At 46.9% G+C, this 17812-nt stretch overlaps 2 protein-coding genes across 2 annotated transcripts in view; both read right to left on the bottom strand.

The window, feature by feature from the left end:
- The window catches only part of LOC138793980 (uncharacterized), a 112540-nt gene that overhangs the window by 16062 nt on the left and 78666 nt on the right, over positions 1-17812 (bottom strand). The gene's annotated exons all lie outside the window — the stretch shown is intronic.
- LOC138792207 (zinc finger protein OZF-like) lies at positions 10096-15491 on the bottom strand. The gene is made up of 3 exons (XM_069969349.1): positions 15451-15491; positions 14714-14890; positions 10096-11267 (listed from the first exon to the last, which is right to left on the bottom strand). Exons 1-3 carry the CDS (start codon positions 15482-15484, stop codon positions 10237-10239), a joined length of 1242 nt encoding a protein of 413 aa, XP_069825450.1. The 5' UTR covers positions 15485-15491; the 3' UTR covers positions 10096-10236.

The following is a 17812-nucleotide window of genomic DNA, read 5'->3' as shown; positions in this document are numbered from 1 at the left end:
ACAGAATAGACCCCCCCCCAAAAGTCACCCCATTTTGGAAAGTGCACCCCTCAAAGAATTCATCTTGGGGTGTGGTGACCATTTTTACCCCACAGGTATTAGAGGAAAGTATTCAAAATTGGCCAGTAAAAATGAAAAACTCTAATTTTTCCAATAATATGTTGGTTTAGTTTGAAATTTCTCAATTTGACGAGGAACAGGAGAGAAAACGTACCCCAAAATCTGTAACGCAGGTTCTCCTGAGTACAACGGTACCCCATATGTGGGCATAAACCACTGTATGGGCACACAGCAGGGCTCAGAAGGGAAGGAGCGCCAATTTACAGGAGCAAAATTGCAGCTAGTAATGGTTATTAGAATAGCGCAGTTACTAAAATAGAATAAAAAAAATGAGATTACAGGTAATGTGGGGTGATTACGGGCAACCAGGGGTGGTTATGGGCAACCTGAGGTGGTTACAGGTAATCTGGGGTGGTTACGGACAACATGGGGTGGTCACGGGCAACCTGCTGTGGTTACGGCAACGTGGGCTGGTTACAGGCAACGTGGGCTGGTTACAGGCAACGTGGGCTGGTTACGGGCAATCTGCTGTGCTTACAGACAATCTGGGATGGTTACAGGAAACGTGGGGTGGTTACGGGCAACCTGCAGTGCTTACAGACAATCTGGGGTGGATACGGGCAACGTGGGGTGGTTACGGGCAACCTGCAGTGCTTACAGACAATCTGGGGTGGTTACGGGCAACGTGGGGTGGTTACGGGCAACCTGCAGTGCTTACAGACAATCTGGGGTGGTTACGGGCAACGTGGGGTGGTTACGGGCAACCTGCAGTGCTTACTGACAATCTGGGGTGGATACCTGTTATCTGGCATGGGCACCGCAATCTGGAGGGGGTCATTGGCAATTTGGGGTGGTCAGAGGCGACGTGCGGTGGTCAGAGGCATCGTGGCGTGGTCAGAGGCATCGTGGCGTGGTCAGAGGCAACGCGCAGTGGTTACGTGCAATCTGGGGGGGGTTACATGTAATCTGGCATGATTACGGGGAACCTGGGGGGTTATGTGCAACCTGGAAGGGTTACAGACAATCTGGGATTGTTACTGATAAACTGAAGTGCTTATAGGTAATCTGGGGTGGGTACATGTAATTTGGGGTGGTTACGGGCAATCGGGAGGGGGTCACTGGCAATTTGTGGTGGTTACGGGCAACGTGCGGTGGTTACGGGCAACGTGCGGTGGGTACAGGCAACGTGCGGTGGTTAAGGGCAACGTGCGGTGGTTACGGGTAATCTGGGGAGGGGTTAGGGGTAATTTGGGAGTAAACTGCAATTATTACTATAATAAAAAGTGTGTGTTTTATTTTTTTGTATGTTTGTCACTTTTTGTACTTTATACATTCATTTTCACTGTATTACTATGATTACTGTGATATTTTCTATCTCAGTAATCATAGTTCAGTGACAGAGACCAAATTGGTCTCTGTCACTTAAAATTTTCAGAGTTGGCTGGTTGTGAAGCGCATGCGCACTTCATAACCAGCCAGGACGTCGAGGAGGAAGGAGCTCCGTGGATCCGGTGAGTATATGGGGAAGGGGGGGTGACTGGGGGACGGGGGTGACAGGGGGGGTGGGGGGCGACTTGGGGGGTGGGGGGACATCACTTTTTATCCCCTGTCACCAATCATTCATGGTGACAGGGGATAAAAAGTGCCTGGATGCACATGGCACAAGCGATCAGCGGTATATAGTATATACCGCTGATCGCTTGTACCGGGACCAAACAGGGGGGTCCCCGATGACTGCCCCATGCTCTCCGCTACCTCCGGTGGCGGAGAGAATGGGGCTTTCATTCATTTTAACTTTTACATCGCTGTGAACCGACATTAGTCGGTTCACAGCGATGGCGGCGGCCATCTTGGAAATGATGGCCGCCGGGGGAGGGGGGTTAGTTATTGGGGCACTAGGGGGGGCTGATCTGAGGTCTGGGGGACACTTATTTCATCTCCCCCCGCCGTAGATTCACGGCGGGGGGAGATGAAAGGCGGCGGCGGCACCGGTAATCTCCTTTACCGACGGTCGCCGCTATAACGTTAATAGCGGCGATCGTCGGTAAGGGGGGGGGGGGCGGGATGGACCCCACACACTGCCCCAACCCCTCAGCTACCTCCTGTAGCCGGGGGGATGGGGTGGGGGCCGTCCCGGCCCCGCAGCCTTATTCTCTGCCATCGCCGTAAAAAGCTGATGGCAGCAGAATAAGGACCATTAGTGACCGCCGTAGAAAGCCGTATCGGCGGTCACTAAGGGGTTAAATTTATAGGGGGTAATGTATCAATGGAGACTCTTGAGTGAGTACTTCCTGAGTGTTCTCTCTGAGCTCAGTGTTATATATAACATAATATATAAGGGAGGTTATGATGAAAACCTTTATATATGTTACAGGAGGGAAAAAGAGAAAGGGAGGACATGATGGAAACCTTTATATATGTTACAGGAGGAAGAAGGGAAAGGGAGGACATGATGGAAACCTTTATATATGTTACAGGAGGAAGAAGGGAAAGGGAGGACATGATGGAAACCTTTATATATGTTACAGGAGGAAGAAGGGAAAGGGAGGACATGATGGAAACCTTTATATATGTTACAGGAGGAAGAAGGGAAAGGGGGACATGATGGAAACCTTTATATATGTTACAGGAGGAAGAAGGGAAAGGGAGGACATGATGGAAACCTTTATATATGTTACAGGAGGAAGAAGGGAAAGGGAGGACATGATGGAAACCTTTATATATGTTACAGGAGGAAGAAGGGAAAGGAGGACATGATGGAAACCTTTATATATGTTACAGGAGGAAGAAGGGAAAGGGAGGACATGATGGAAACCTTTATATATGTTACCGGAGGAAGAAGGGAAAGGGAGGACATGATGGAAACCTTTATATATGTTACAGGAGGAAGAAGGGAAAGGGAGGACATGATGGAAACCTTTATATATATATTACAGGAGGGGGAAGGGAGGGGTGATGGAAACCTTTATATATGTTACAGGAGGAAGCTGGCCCACGTATATGGGTCTTCTGATAAGTGTTGGTGGAATTGTGGGTCAGAGGTCATCTGTTTTCTATTCTATAGCAATGTCTGTGTATTTCGTCTTATTGAAGTTCATGCTTTATGATACTCCAGGACGTCTTAACATCAGACACTACTATTTCTGGATATTAAAGTGATTCTGTTGCCAAATAGATACCTGCCACATATTCATTCTCTCTCTCTCTCTCTCTCTCTCTCTCTCTCTCTCTCTCTCTCTCTCTCTCTCTATATATATATATATATATATATATATATATATATATATATATATATATAAATTTATGCTAAAACAGTCTTAGTGAGATACTGGATAACCGCACAGGTACCTCTATAGACAATAAACAATTCTTATCAGGATGAAAAAATGATAGAAACTGACAATGACTCCTTGAAGAAATTGTCACAGAATAAGGCGTGCTGGAGTAGATCCGCATAAAGCTGAAATCCCATACTACTTCCGGAATATTAAGCTGTAGTCCAATGCATACACACATTCGCCTATATTAAATCTATTAATGAAGGTTGTTTTATACTCTTGTGCTTGTGAGAAAGGTTCTGCTTATGGGACCTTCTGTTCTTAATTCTTTGTTTTATTATATTACTGTATTTTCTCGCGTATGAGACTACTTTTAAACCCAGGAAAATCTTCTCAAAAGTCAGGGGTCGTCTTATACGCTGGGCGCCATCTTATAGAGCGGGTGCTGAAAAACTTTGGAACCAGGCTGGAGAATCTGCAGTTGCCGCATACGGTGGGGGCAGCTAAAAAACGGCCACATCTCGGCCGTATGCGGTGACTGTATGAAGGGCAGAGCAAGCTGCAGACGTTTGGGGTATGGAAAAAAGAGATGCAGTAGAGTGGTGCTGCGCCTAGAAAAACATCACTCTATCACCTATCTGGCTGCCCTTGTATCCTTCCGGTATTACTGCACCTCCTTCTCTGCCTCTCAGATCTCGCTGCTCCCTGATGTTCTTTTCTAGTTTTTATTTGGTGTGCTTTGGAAGAGGGGTAGTCCTATACAGTGAGTATATCCCCAGCTCTATATTTTAACTGGAAAGGTTGGGGGTTGTCTTATATGCCAGAAAATATGGTGTGTTTATTGGTTGGATGATGGACCCAGCTGTAACTTAAAGGGGGTATTCCCCCCAAGAGCTAAAAAAAAATATAATGCTCCCAAACCTAGCCAAGTCCCCCTGAGTATTTTGAGCCGTCTCCCATCTTTTCAGCTGCTTCTGTTCCATAGTTACAAGTTTTTAAAAAAGTCAATCTATATCCAACATGGCGCCAGCCAGAAAACTACATCTCCATCAAAACTACATCTACATCAAACAATGCCTTTTCTTTATTGGTCCATGATGTAGCAGAGCTGATATCCATAAGATATAGCAGAGTTGAGGTGAGGTACTGACATAGCAGAGTTGAGGCAGTGATATAGCAGAGTTGATCGCTGATCTCAGGTAGACAAGCCAAAAGACAACACTGCTGGTTGCTAGTGAAAGCGCTCAAAGCAGTGAAGTCCTAGGTGCGTTGCCCCCTGGGAAACATGAATATGCAAAAGAAAAGCCTGTGGAGCCTCATCAAAGAGTCTCGAAACACAGGACTAGCCAGTTATCCATCCGGGAAGGACCCAGCCAAAGGGTTGCTCCTGTAAGGAAACCACCAAAAAACACCATTTTAAGTGGCCCTATAAGTCAATGTAATGAGAAGGGAAATACCAATGCCAGGTAACCATCCACATACCGGGCTGGGTCCTTCCCGGATGGGATATCTGGCTAGTCCTGTGTTTCGAGACTCTTTGATGAGGCTCCATGGGCTTTTCCTTTGCATATTCATGTTTCCCAGGGGGCAATGCACCTAGGACTTCACTGCTTTGAGCGCTTTCACTAGCAGCCGGCAGTGTTGTCGCTTGGCTGGTCTCCCTAAGATCAGCGATCTGTTTCTCTTATGGCTCTACTAGGCATTGCTCCCACCTAGCCAGAATCCTGCTCCATACTGATGAGGGGCAACACCCCAAAACAGCTGTATGTGGATGGTTACCTGGCCTTGGTTCTTCCCTTGTCATTACATTGACTTATAGGGCCACTTAATATGGTGGTTTTCTTACAGGAACCACCCCTTGGCTGGGTCTTTCCCAGAGGGATATCTGGCTAGCCCTGTGTTTCGAGACTCTTTGATGAGGCTCCACAGGCTTTTTTTTTGCATATTCATGTTTCCCAGGGGGCAATGCACCTAGGACTTCACTGCTTTGAGCGCTTTCACTAGCAGCCGGCAGTGTTGTCGCTTGGCTGGTCTCCCTAAGATCAGCGATCTGTTTCTCTTATGGCTCTACTAGGCATTGCTCCCACCTAGCCAGAATCCTGCTCCATACTGATGAGGGGCAACACCCCAAAACAGCTGTATGTGGATGGTTACCTGGCCTTGGTTCTTCCCTTGTCATTACATTGACTTATAGGGCCACTTAATATGGTGGTTTTCTTACAGGAACCACCCCTTGGCTGGGTCTTTCCCAGAGGGATATCTGGCTAGCCCTGTGTTTCGAGACTCTTTGATGAGGCTCCACAGGCTTTTTTTTTGCATATTCATGTTTCCCAGGGGGCAATGCACCTAGGACTTCACTGCTTTGAGCGCTCTCACTAGCAGCCGGCAGTGTTGTCGCTTGGCTGGTCTCCCTGAGATCAGCGATCTGTTTCGCTTATGGCTCTTCTAGGCATTTCTCCCACCTAGCCAGAATCCTGCTCCACACTGATGAGGGGCAACACCCCGAAATAGTTGTATGTGGATGGTTACCTGGCCTTGGTTCTTCCCTTGTCATTACATTGACTTATAGGGCCACTTAATATGGTGGTTTTGGTGGTTTCCTTACAGGAGCCACCCCTTGGCTGGGTCCTTCCCGGAGGGATATCTGGCTAAGCCCTGTATTTTGATAAGGCTCCACAGGCTTTTCTTTTGCATATTCATAGCAGAGTTAAGGCAGTGATACAGCAGAGTTGAGGCAGTGATATAGCAGAGCTGAGGTAGTGACATAGCATAGTTAAGGCAGTGATATAGCAAAGCTGAGGTAGTGACAAAGCAGAGCGGGTGAGCACTGGCCCCGCGGATGAATGCCGGGGTGGGGGCACACAGTGCCGGTGATCGGGGTGGAGTGAGACAGTGATCAGCAGCAGCTGTCACTGTCTCAGTGTCCTCCCTCACTTTAGTGGGCTGGGTTAGAGATTGAAGAGATGGAGGACACGTGATCCCGACATGGAGGGTGGGGGCCAGGAGTAGGGAGCGGTGTCGGAGTGAACTGAGATTTGATGATTCAATGCGTTTGGTGGGGGTAAACAGGGGCGTAGCTAATGTCTCCTGGGCCCTGGTGCGAGAGATCATAGTAGGCCCCCCCCCCTTCACAACCAAGTAATGCTATTGGTGTGTGTATATATATATAAATATATACATACACACACGCCAAGACAGATATTACCAATAACACCAGCATAAAGGAAGATAAAATATCACCATACATATTACCGCCATACTGTAACTGACCAAATCCTGTATACTGAGACCAATATTACCAGTATATAGGAAGGAAATATTACTGCCACACCACAACCACTACCATCACCACCATATTGTTACCAACCAAATCCTGTATACTAAGACCAATAAAACACAGTACCAGATAACAAGTAACAAATAATTCCACCACATACTGGCTAACACCGCCACATACCGACTAACACTACCACATACTAAATAACACCGCCACATACTGACTAACACCAACGCTGCTACTAATACCAACACCACATACTAACACCACCGCTGCTACTGAATAACATCAATTGTACACAGATCACTATAACCTCATCCAGTCATATAGAGGTTGACGCAGCTGTACACAGGTTCTGTACTCCATATACATAACAGTGCAGTTATATCAGGTGACTCACAGGGGACGTCTTCTCTGATCGGAGTTCTTCCCTTTTCATCTTCTCCATCTGTCCTGGGCCGTTATGAGAACTTCTCTGAGCCACGAATCCACATAATCTGCCATCTCTCTACACACTGCACATCTGTATTGGCCCCTGTACGCCCTCATTTAGTAGGTAGGCTGACTGTATGTGACCCCCCTTATAGTATATGGCCGCCACTGTGCAGCCTCCTTATAGATGCCCCCCATGTTGCCCCCCTTATAGATGGCCCCCTCCCCCTATGTTGCCCCCCTTATAGATAGCCCCCTCTCCCCCTCTTATAGATGCCCCCCCTTATAGATGGCCCCCTCCCCCCCCCTTAAAGATGCCCCCCCTTATAGATGGCCCCTCCCCCCTTATAGATGGCCCCCTCTTCTCCCCCCCTCTCTCCCACCCCCTATAGATGGCCCTCTCTCCCCCTCCCTCCTATCGATGGCCCCCTCTCTACCCCCTCCTTATAGATGGCCTCCTCTCTCCCCCCCCCCCTTTATAGATGGCCCCCTCTCCCTTTTCTCCTATAGATGGCCCCCTCTCCCTTTCCTCCTATAGATGGCCCCCCTCAACCCCCCCTTCTATAGATGGCCCCCCTCAAACACCCCCCTCCTCCTATAGATGGCCCCCCCAAACCCCCCCTCCTCTTATAGATGGCCCCCCAAACCCCCCTCCTCCTATAGATGGCCCTCCTCAAACCCCCCTCCTCCTATAGATGGCCCCCCTCAACCCCCCCCCCTCCTGTAGATAACCCCCCCTCCTCCTCCTTTTATAGATGGCCCCCCTCAACCCCCCCCATGGCAGGCAGGCAAATTAAAAGAAACACACTCACCTAACCCGTTCCACCGTCGATCCTCTCCTTCAGACTCCGTCTGCCCCCGGCTGATGCGCGGCTGCCGGGGGTGTCGCGTCCTATCCCCAGAAGCGCGCGCATCATAGAGTTCCCTGTGGCTGTGACGTCCTGCACAGGGAGCGCACTGGTAGTTACGCCACTGGGGGTAAATGTACCTAGATAACAGCAAAACTGTGCAGAATCCATAATAAACTGATTAGGGATGAGCGAACTTTTGAAAAGTTCGGTTCGATCTGGCGAACCTTGCTCTAACGGCTGAATAATTGCAGCTACAATAGTGGGAGTTTGATAGGGTATAGTTTTGTTTAGTTGCAGTTACAATGAAAAAAAGTGAAAAAAAATCAAAGTGCAAAAATAGTAAAAAAAAATTAGCCAAGGTGTAAGTGATTACACGGGACATAGGACACAAAGTTCCTTGGACCCAGTAGGGTGGAAAACAAACATTTGACAGTTGAACCAGCAGCAGTAATAGTACTGTATAAGACCCAGTGTGATGGAGAACAGACAATTGACGGAGGAGGAGGAGGCAGTAGCACTTGATTGGACCCAGCCCAGTATGGTTGAAAAGAGACTATTGGAGGAGGTGGCACCACTTGATTGCACCAAGCCCAGTATGATTGAGAACAGGTTATTTGAGAAGGAGGAGGCAGTGTCTGATTGCACCCAGGCCAGTATGGTTGAGAACAGACAATTCACGGAGGAGGAGGATGTTCAGCCTTGGAGTGGTGACCTGGGAATCCTCACTGATGATGTTGTTCACCGCACTTTCCAGAACACGGACGAGTGGGATGATGTCGTTGATGCCATAGTCGTGCCTGCTCACAAACAGAGTCGCGTCCTCAAAAGGGATCAATTGGCACGACGTGTTCGAAGAAACCTGTGCACTATGAGGTTTATCACATGTGCCATACAAGGTGTATGACTCACCCCTCCTTGCTGAACTGCAGAGACAATGTTCCTTCCTTTGTGGGGTACAACACTTCACACCGTTAGTTGACCTGGAGACAGCCATTCATATCCTACCTGATGGTCCAGAGGAGCTCCTGCCCACTGTGGCTCCTTTTACCCAGGCTCACAAAATGGAGGACAGCCTGAGAGCGCCAGGTCTGAAATCGTTGGTAAGACACCGGGGCAGGTTGGACTGCAGTCAAAGCGGTGGATGGTTGCAAGCTGGTGGAGGCAGAACTTTTGCAGAACTGGCCCCCTAAAGCACCGGGGAGGTGACAGTAGCAAGAATGGGCTAACTTTCTGGTGGTTCTCTGGGGGAATGTTGACCCAATGGGCAGTAACAGACATGTACTGCCCCTGCCCATAATTAAAGAACCAGACATCAGCACTGGGGTGCACGGTGTTGGACACCAAGAATCCTAATGAGTCGCCGACATTTTTCTTCAAAACTGTGCAGTGATGGGAGAGCTGATGAGACTTTTTTTTCTGGGACAGTGATGGGACTTTTTTTTTGACTGTTTTTTTTTTTTTTACTTTTTTTGTTTCGGCTAAACGGGATTGTCCTTATTTTTAAACCTTTATTGTAAAGATATGAACTGAGATTTTCCCTTAATAAATTCAAAAAGCTTGTACACTGAAGTTGCTTTCATGTGTCTTGGTTAATACTCACAGACAGCTGTCACATTACATTTTTAAATAGGCAGCACCCAGGTATATCTGAGGAGACTAACCCTAACAGGGGTGATGTCACATATCTTTATATTCACAGAAAACCAGGATACAAAGGATTATAGGAGTAATAATCCCTTGTATCCTGGTGTATTCTATGAAAAAAGTACAATTTTGCATCGCCGTTGTTATTTTTACCAGATTCGTAACAAACTTTTTGAAAAGTTTGAAACGAATCTGGTTCGTAACGGTTCGGTTCGCTCATCCCTAAAACTGATATTGGAAAGCTATGGGGGGACAACATATTAATGCAAAAATAATTTTGGGAGGAATACCCCTTTAGGGTGCGTTTACAATGAACGGATCCACAGCGGATTTCTCGCTGCGAATGTCCATCCCGCCGCAAGTTTGTCTGCCCAGAGTGTACAGGGCAGGGATCCGCAGCTGATCTTGTTGCGAATTCGCAGCGAGAAATCCGCTGCGGATCCGTTACGTGTGAACGCACCCTTAATGCTTGTGCTGGGGATGTACAAGTTAATAAAAAGGTTTGTTGCCTTTTTATATTTGAAAATTCTTTAATAAAAATTATTGAACCAGAGAGACCACACATACACACAGACATTTTGCCCAGTTGACAGATTATGAGAGGGGCAGAGGGCATTACTGGACTGAAATCTCCACACACAGACGGGCCCCCTGTCTCTGCCTTTACCATCTCCAGACACAGGTAGCCCCTTCATTACACCCCTGTGTGAAGTTTCTGATGTCTAACAAGATGTGATTTACGTGAAAAACATTTCTCACATTCTGAACATGAATACGGCTTCTCTCTTGTGTGACTTCTCTCGTGGATAACAAACCCAGTTTTAAACGAAAAACCTTTCCCACATACTGAACATGAATATGGCTTTTCCAGTTTGTGAACTCTTTTATGCCGAACAAGATTTGAATTACTTACAAAATCTTTTCCACATTCTGAGCATGAGTACTCTTGCTTTCCTTTGTGACTTTTTTCATGACAAACAAGATAACATTTTGATGTAAAAGATTTCCCACATTCTGAACATGAGTACTGTACTTCTCTTGGGTGACTTCTTTTATGTACAAGAAGATTCATTTTTGATGTAAACCATTGCCCACACTCAGGACATGGATACGGCCTCTTTTTTAAATGAGATTCCTGATGTTTAACAAGATCTGATTTTTGAGCAAAACTCTTTCCACATTCTGAGCATGAATAGGGATTCTCTGCTATGTGCAGCCTCTCATGTGTAACAAGCTCCGAGTCATCTGTAAAACATTTCCCACATAGTGAACATGAAAACTTCTCCCCTGTGTGACTTCTTCTGTGCATTAAGAAATCTGAGTGTTTTGTAAACACTTTCCCACATTCATCACAATGAAACCTTTTCTGGTCTTTCTGATCTGTCCTTGTGGTAACAACCAGTGATGGGTCAGGAGAAGGTTCCTCACGATTGGGATTATACAATAGATCTATACTTGTGTTAATACGCTGTGATGGGTGGGAAGGTTTCCTGAGATTAGGGGGATTATACGATAGATCGGTCCTTGTGGTAACAACCGGTGATGGGTCAGGAGAAGGTTCCGCATGATTATGGAGATTATATGATAGACTTATAGTGCGACGTCCTGGATATACATTAATGGCCCGGCGGGTTTTTCTTGAGGGGAGCTGAAAGACATCTTCATCATCTACTTTAAATTTTAGTGACAACACGAAGTTCCCATCAGCCGCATTACTGGGATTTTCTGTTGGGATTAAAAAAAAAAAAAAAAAATTGAACATTTTCAATCTAATCTTGGATTTGGCTCAAAAACAGAATAGCTCTGTCTTCTCTTGACCCCCAGTGACCAGATCCTCAATACTAGAGATAAGCAAATCGCTCATCTAAACTCATCAGTGCTCCGCTCATCAAGCCTGCCGAAGAGCAAGGTCCGTTCGGCAAGTGATGCAGTTATTGCCCTAAAAAACAACTTTTAAACTTATAGCCCTGTGCCCTACGGGAGTATCTGTGCCCTAACTTGGCACCACCCCTCTGTCCCTCCTCCCCGCCCTCCTCATCATTAGAAAAGCCACTGGCAGATTGTCTCCTATTCCCCACCTGTGTCAGCCCATCACATGGGCTGGATCATTAAGACATCTGTGCAATGTTCAGACAGGAGAAAATGTTCCAGTGGCATTACTAATGATGAAGAGGGTGGGGAGGAGGGACGGAGGGGTGGCGCAAAGTTAGGGCACAGATACTTCTGTAGGGCACAGAGCTACAAGTTTAAAAGTGGTTTTTTTTATGACAATAACTGCATTCCCTGCAGAACGGACCCCAGGACAGATCTTGGATTAAAAGCAGCTATCCAAAGGTACAAGTGGTTTGAGGGGTCAGATTGTGGGTACAGAGTCGCTTTAACCCCTTAGCGACCCATGACGTATCTAATACGTCATGGCGCCGCGGGGGGTGTTCAGAGCGGGGTCCCGCCGGGACCCCGCTCTGAACGGCGCTGATCCCGGCTGACACGTGCAGCCGGGCAGTGCCTCTATTAGCCGGCGCGGGTCCCGTTGCCGCGCCGGCTAATTAAGCACTTCAATGCAGCTGTCAAACCTGACAGCTGCATTGAAGGGCTTCAGACATCACATCCCTGGTGTCTAGTGGGTCGGATCTCCCCCCCGCGATGCGATCACGGGGGGGAGATCCGTTCTTCTGGCCGTGCCGGGCCTCAGCGTCGGAATGACGCTGATCCCGGCTCGGCAGTAGATTGCTATGGCCTGCAGCAGGCCATAGCAATCTATGACCGATCTCATGGATCTTTACTGTGTATATACACAGCAATGATCTCTATGAGAGATCATTGCTGTGTATATACAAGCCCCCCAGGGGGGCTTCTAGTGTATGTAAAAAAAAAAGTAAAAAAGTGTTTTTATTAATAAAAAATCCCCTCCCCTATTAAAAGTCCAAATCACCCCCCTTTTCCCATTTTATAAATATAAATTAATAAATAAACAAATAAATAAACATATTTAGTATCGCCGCACAAGTAATCGCCCGAACTATTAATTAATCACACTCCCGATCTCGCACGGTAAACGGCGTCAGCGCCAAAAAATCCCAAAGTGCAAAATTGCGCATTTTTGGTCGCATCAAATCCAGAAAAAATGTAATAAAAAGCGATCAAAAAGTCGTATATGCGCAATCAAGGTACCGGTAGAAAGAACGCATCATGGCGCAAAAAATGACACCTCACACAGCCCCATAGACCAAAGGATAAAAGCGCTATAAGCCGGGGAATGGAGCGATTTTAAGAGACATATATTTGTTAACAATGGTTTGAATTTTTTACAGGCCATCCGATACAATATAAGTTATACATGTTATATATCATAGTAATCGTAACGACTTGAGGAACATGCATAACAAGTCAGTTTTACCATAGGGCGAACGGCGTAAATGCAAAACTCCCCGAAATCAAAACAAATTCGTTTTTTTTTTCAATTTGACAGCGCAAATGATTTTTTTCCGGTTTCACAACATATTTTATGGAAAAATTATGCCTGTAATTGCAAAGTACAATTGGTTTCGCAAAAAATAAGCGCTCATAGACGTCTCTAGGTGAAAAAATGCAAGCGCTATGGACTTTTAAACATAAAATGGAAAAAGCAAAAGCGCAAAAACGAAAATTGGCTTGGACCTTAAGGGGTTAAGGCTCTATTACATGGAGAGATAATCTGCTTAATCACGTCACGCAAATTACCACTCTGTGTAATAAAGACACCGGTCATCAGAAGAACCGATTGTCGCCTGATCGTTGTTCTTTACGCATGTTTAAAAATCATTGGGCGATGACAAAGTGGGGAGAGGGAGGTTCATTTCTCATTCATCACAGGTTAGTCTGATTTTGTGCTCTCACATTACAGGTTAGTCAGATCTTGTCCTTTGGTTCACAATGAACACAAATTGTGCCCTTGCATTCATTTCTATTTCATTGTGATTGTGACGCAGAGTCTAAGAACTATCTAGGTTGTCAGCCTTTATCTTACTACAGGACACAAAAGCTGAACGTCTGCTCAAGGTTCCATAGGTTATGTCCTAGGCATGATCCCAGTGTAGGGAGTGGGTGTCCTTGTGGTCCAGGAGGCACTAGAAGGTCTGGTAATAAAGCACGATGATATTGTGTACAGGAATGAGGCAGACGTGGGATCAGTAACAGCAATCGTATACTCCATCTGATCCCAGCAAAAGAAGGAATTACACTGAATTATATCACTATACATATATACACAGGGGGTCACCGGGGCTGAAGGGTTACTGTAATGTAGCTGTAAGGTGGAGCCCCCCCTTATATCCCTGTCACCTCCCTCACTATACATAAATACACAGGGGGGGGGCCTGAAGGGTTACTGTAATGTAGCTGTAAGGTGGAGCCCCCCCTTATATCCCTGTCACCTCCCTCACTATACTGCACTATACATATATACACAGGGGGGGGGGGGCTGAAGGGTTACTGTAATGTAGCTGTAAGGTGGAGCCCCCCCCTTATATCCCTGTCACCTCCCTCACTATACTGCACTATACATATATACACAGGGGGGGGGGGCCTGAAGGGTTACTGTAATGTAGCTGTAAGGTGGAGCCCCCCCTTATATCCCTGTCACCTCCCTCACTATACTGCACTATACATATATACACAGGGGGGGGGGGGGCTGAAGGGTTACTGTAATGTAGCTGTAAGGTGGAGCCCCCCCTTATATCCCTGTCACCTCCCTCACTATACTGCACTATACATATATACACAGGGGGGGGGGGCTGAAGGGTTACTGTAATGTAGCTGTAAGGTGGAGCCCCCCCTTATATCCCTGTCACCTCCCTCACTATACTGCACTATACATATATACACAGGGGGGGGGGGCTGATGGGTTACTGTAATGTAGCTGTAAGGTGGAGCCCCCCCTTATATCCCTGTCACCTCCCCCCTCACTATACTGCACTATACATATATACACAGGGGAGGGGGCTGAAGGGTTACTGTAATGTAGCTGTAAGGTGGAGCCCCCCCTTATATCCCTGTCACCTCCCTCACTATACTGCACTATACATATATACACAGGGGGGGGGGGGGCCTGAAGGGTTACTGTAATGTAGCTGTAAGGTGGAGCCCCCCCTTATATCCCTGTCACCTCCCTGTGTACCTCCATTATACCATACCTGGGGTAGCAGCTCCCGGCGTCTCCTCCTCCTTCACCTCACTCATACACCGGGGATCGCTCCTCATCCTCTCTTCTTCTTCTTCTTCCTCTTTAATCCTGTGGTTTCCCTCCGGACAGTCCTGGGAATACAGAGGACGGGGACATCTCTCTGCTGGATTTCTCCTCCTGGATCCATCTGTAGGGAAGACACAGGGACTGAATACAAGACCTTCCGTATACTTGTCTCTCTCTCTCTCTATAATATAAATATATACATGAGACACTAGTACAGGAGAAGAGAGTTCTTAGTCATAGTGTAACCTAAATACATGCAGCCCAGAAACCAGCAATGTTGCTGTATACATCTCCACTTATACATGACATTCGCTGGGACTCTACCCCTAGTCGAGAGAATGTCCCTGACCGGTAAGGCTCAGAGTGTCTCCTGCTCAGTGTCCATTGTAATGTATAGCAGCATGCAGATTATGTAAAGACAGAACGTCCCAGACATGTTGCTGTTCTATACACAGACTCAGCTGACTAGCTGTGCTCTGACCCTTTAAGAGGCAGAGACTGAGTGTGTGCACCCTATGTGTACGGCCAAAAACAACAGTAACGGGAGGGGATGGAGCTTGAAAGTGGCCGTGGGCTCACATCTCCCTCAGGAGAACATATCACGACAGCAGTAATAAGGCTACAACATGGCCCCCAGTGGCAGCCTGCACCCGAAGTAATGGGCTGTAGGTCTCCTCTTACCCGGTGATGTGAGGGGCGGCTGATCCTCCATCATGGCCTCCTTGTACAGATCCTTGTGTCCTTCTACATACTCCCACTCCTCCATGGAGAAATAGACGGTGGCATCCTGACACCTTATAGGAACCTGACACACACAATGATGGCGTCATCCTCCAGACACCTCCCACCTTGGTGTTATATGTCCCAGCATTCCCAGCAGCATTGCTCACCTCTCCAGTCAGGAGCTCAGTCATCCTGGTGGTCAGTTCTAGGATCTTCTGCTCATGGATCAGTGATGGAGGTGGAGGATCTGTGATGGGGCTGCTGCTCCAGCCTCCTGACACAGGGGGCGCCACACACTCACCACACCACTTCTTCACTACTGTGTAATCCTGTGTATGGTGAGACACTGATCACTACAGAGAGTCTAACAATCCTTCCCCTCTCCAGTCATCTCCCTGTATTATCTATAGGGATAAGAGGGAGGGGATGTGACGCATGGCTCACCTCTCCGGTGATCAGGTGGATTATCTCTAGGGTGAGCTCTAATATCCTGGCCGCCATCATGTCTCCCGCCTTCTCCAGCCTTGGGGGGTCATTGATGAGAAGGGGCGGCTGATCCTCCATCATGGCCTCCTTGTACAGATCCTTGTGTCCTTCTACATACTCCCACTCCTCCATGGAGAAATAGACGGTGACGTCCTGACACCTTATAGGAACCTGAGAAACGCAAAGATACAGGAATAAGGGTCACGTATGGAATATCTGACCCATTCCGGCTTTTGTAATACAATTACCATATCCCCAGTGTTATTGATAATTTAGTAGGCTCTTCCTCGGAGTGGCAGTCATCCACTCTTATGGCAGTCATTGTCTTAAGGATGGGACTGATGTCCATAACCACTGTCAATAAGGGCCGTTTAGAGAGATAAGATGGGAGGACAGAGGACTGAGTCTTAAAGAAAATGATCAATAATGAGAAGGAAGAAAGAAAGAAGTCATTAAATGATCTGCTGAAGGAGCAAATAATGAGGAAGGAAGAAAACTAGGAGAGAGCAATAAAGTGGAGAACTCTGAGGAGGAGCTGGTGGTCTACATGCTACCGAAACATGGTCAGATGCTACCGAAACATCCAGAAGGATCAACAGAGTGTAACACTGGGGGTCTAATCCCAAAGACTCATCTCTCATCCTAGTGGACATGGCCAATGGGCCTGACCTGGTCTGTGCTCCCTTCTGCTGCCGAGCTGGTGCTGCTTCCGCTGTGGCTCTTGTTGTAGGGTATGTACATGCTTTTCTCAGCTTTCAGGTTGTGAATAAGAGAAGGGGAAACTGCAGAACACTACATGCCATTGATGCGAGAGGCGAACATCGGCTACAAGATGCAAAAGGGCAGAGGATACACTACAGTGGAGATCACCGCCATAATGACCAAGTGAGCTACTAGATGTGTGTACCACAAGAAATCAATCATCCCTGTGTACGGATGGTCGTAGCTTCTCAGATAACAAAGTTGTATCAGCAGTAAATTCCTCAGTATTATTAACAGCATAGGGATTTGACTACGCTGGTTGGTAAAGGGTTGTCTTCTCAGCTGGTTGGTAAAGGGTTGTCTTCTCCGCTAGTTGGTAAAGGGCTGTCTTCTCCCCGGTTGGTAAAGGGTTGTCTTTTCTACTGATTGGTAAAGGGTTGTCTTTTCCACTGATTGGTAGAGGTTTGTCTTCTCCAATGATTGGTAAAGGGCTGTCTTCTCCACTGATTGGTAAAGGGTTGTCTTCTCCACTGATTGGTAAAGGGTTGTCTTCTCCGCTGATTGGTAAAGGGTTGTCTTCTCCAATGATTGGTAAAGGGTTGTCTTTTCTGCTGATTGGTAAAGGGTTGTCTTCTCCAATGATTGGTAAAGGGTTGTCTTCTCCACTGATTGGTAAAGGGTTGTCTTCTCCGCTGATTGGTAAAGGGTTGTCTTCTCCAATGATTAGTAAAGGGTTGTCTTCTCCAATGATTGGTAAAGGGTTGTCTTCTCTGCTGATTGGTAAAGGGTTGTCTTCTCCAATGATTGGTAAAGGGTTGACTTCTCCAATGATTGGTAAAGGGTTGTTTTCTCCAATGATTGGTAAAGGGTTGTCTTCTCCAATAATTGGTAAAGGGTTGTCTTCTCCAATAATTGGTAAAGGGTTGTCTTCTCCAATGATTGGTAAAGGGTTGTCTTCTCCAATGATTGGTAAAGGGTTGTCTTCTCCAATGATTGGTAAAGGGTTGTTTTCCCCCCTGGTTGGTAAAGGGTTGTCTTCTCCGCTGGTTGGTAAAGGGTTGTCTTCATTATATAACACAATGTTCCGAATTCTGTTATCTTTACATCTGCTCATGTATAAACTTGATTAACC

Source organism: Dendropsophus ebraccatus, chromosome 5 (genome assembly GCF_027789765.1).
Source record: "Dendropsophus ebraccatus isolate aDenEbr1 chromosome 5, aDenEbr1.pat, whole genome shotgun sequence".
NCBI classification, from domain to species: domain Eukaryota; kingdom Metazoa; phylum Chordata; class Amphibia; order Anura; family Hylidae; genus Dendropsophus; species Dendropsophus ebraccatus.
Note: the sequence above shows the minus strand (reverse complement) of the source record. Positions and strands in the feature narration are given on the sequence as shown.

Coding starts and splice junctions, on each gene's coding strand:
- LOC138792207 (XM_069969349.1), bottom strand. CDS start 15,484: ATGATGGAGGATCAGCCGCCCCTCACATCACCGG. Junction 14,891..15,450: donor GCCGCCCCTCACATCACCGG/GTAAGAGGAGAC, acceptor TCTTCCCTACAG/ATGGATCCAGGAGGAGAAAT. Junction 11,268..14,713: donor GCCGGGAGCTGCTACCCCAG/GTATGGTATAAT, acceptor TAATCCCAACAG/AAAATCCCAGTAATGCGGCT.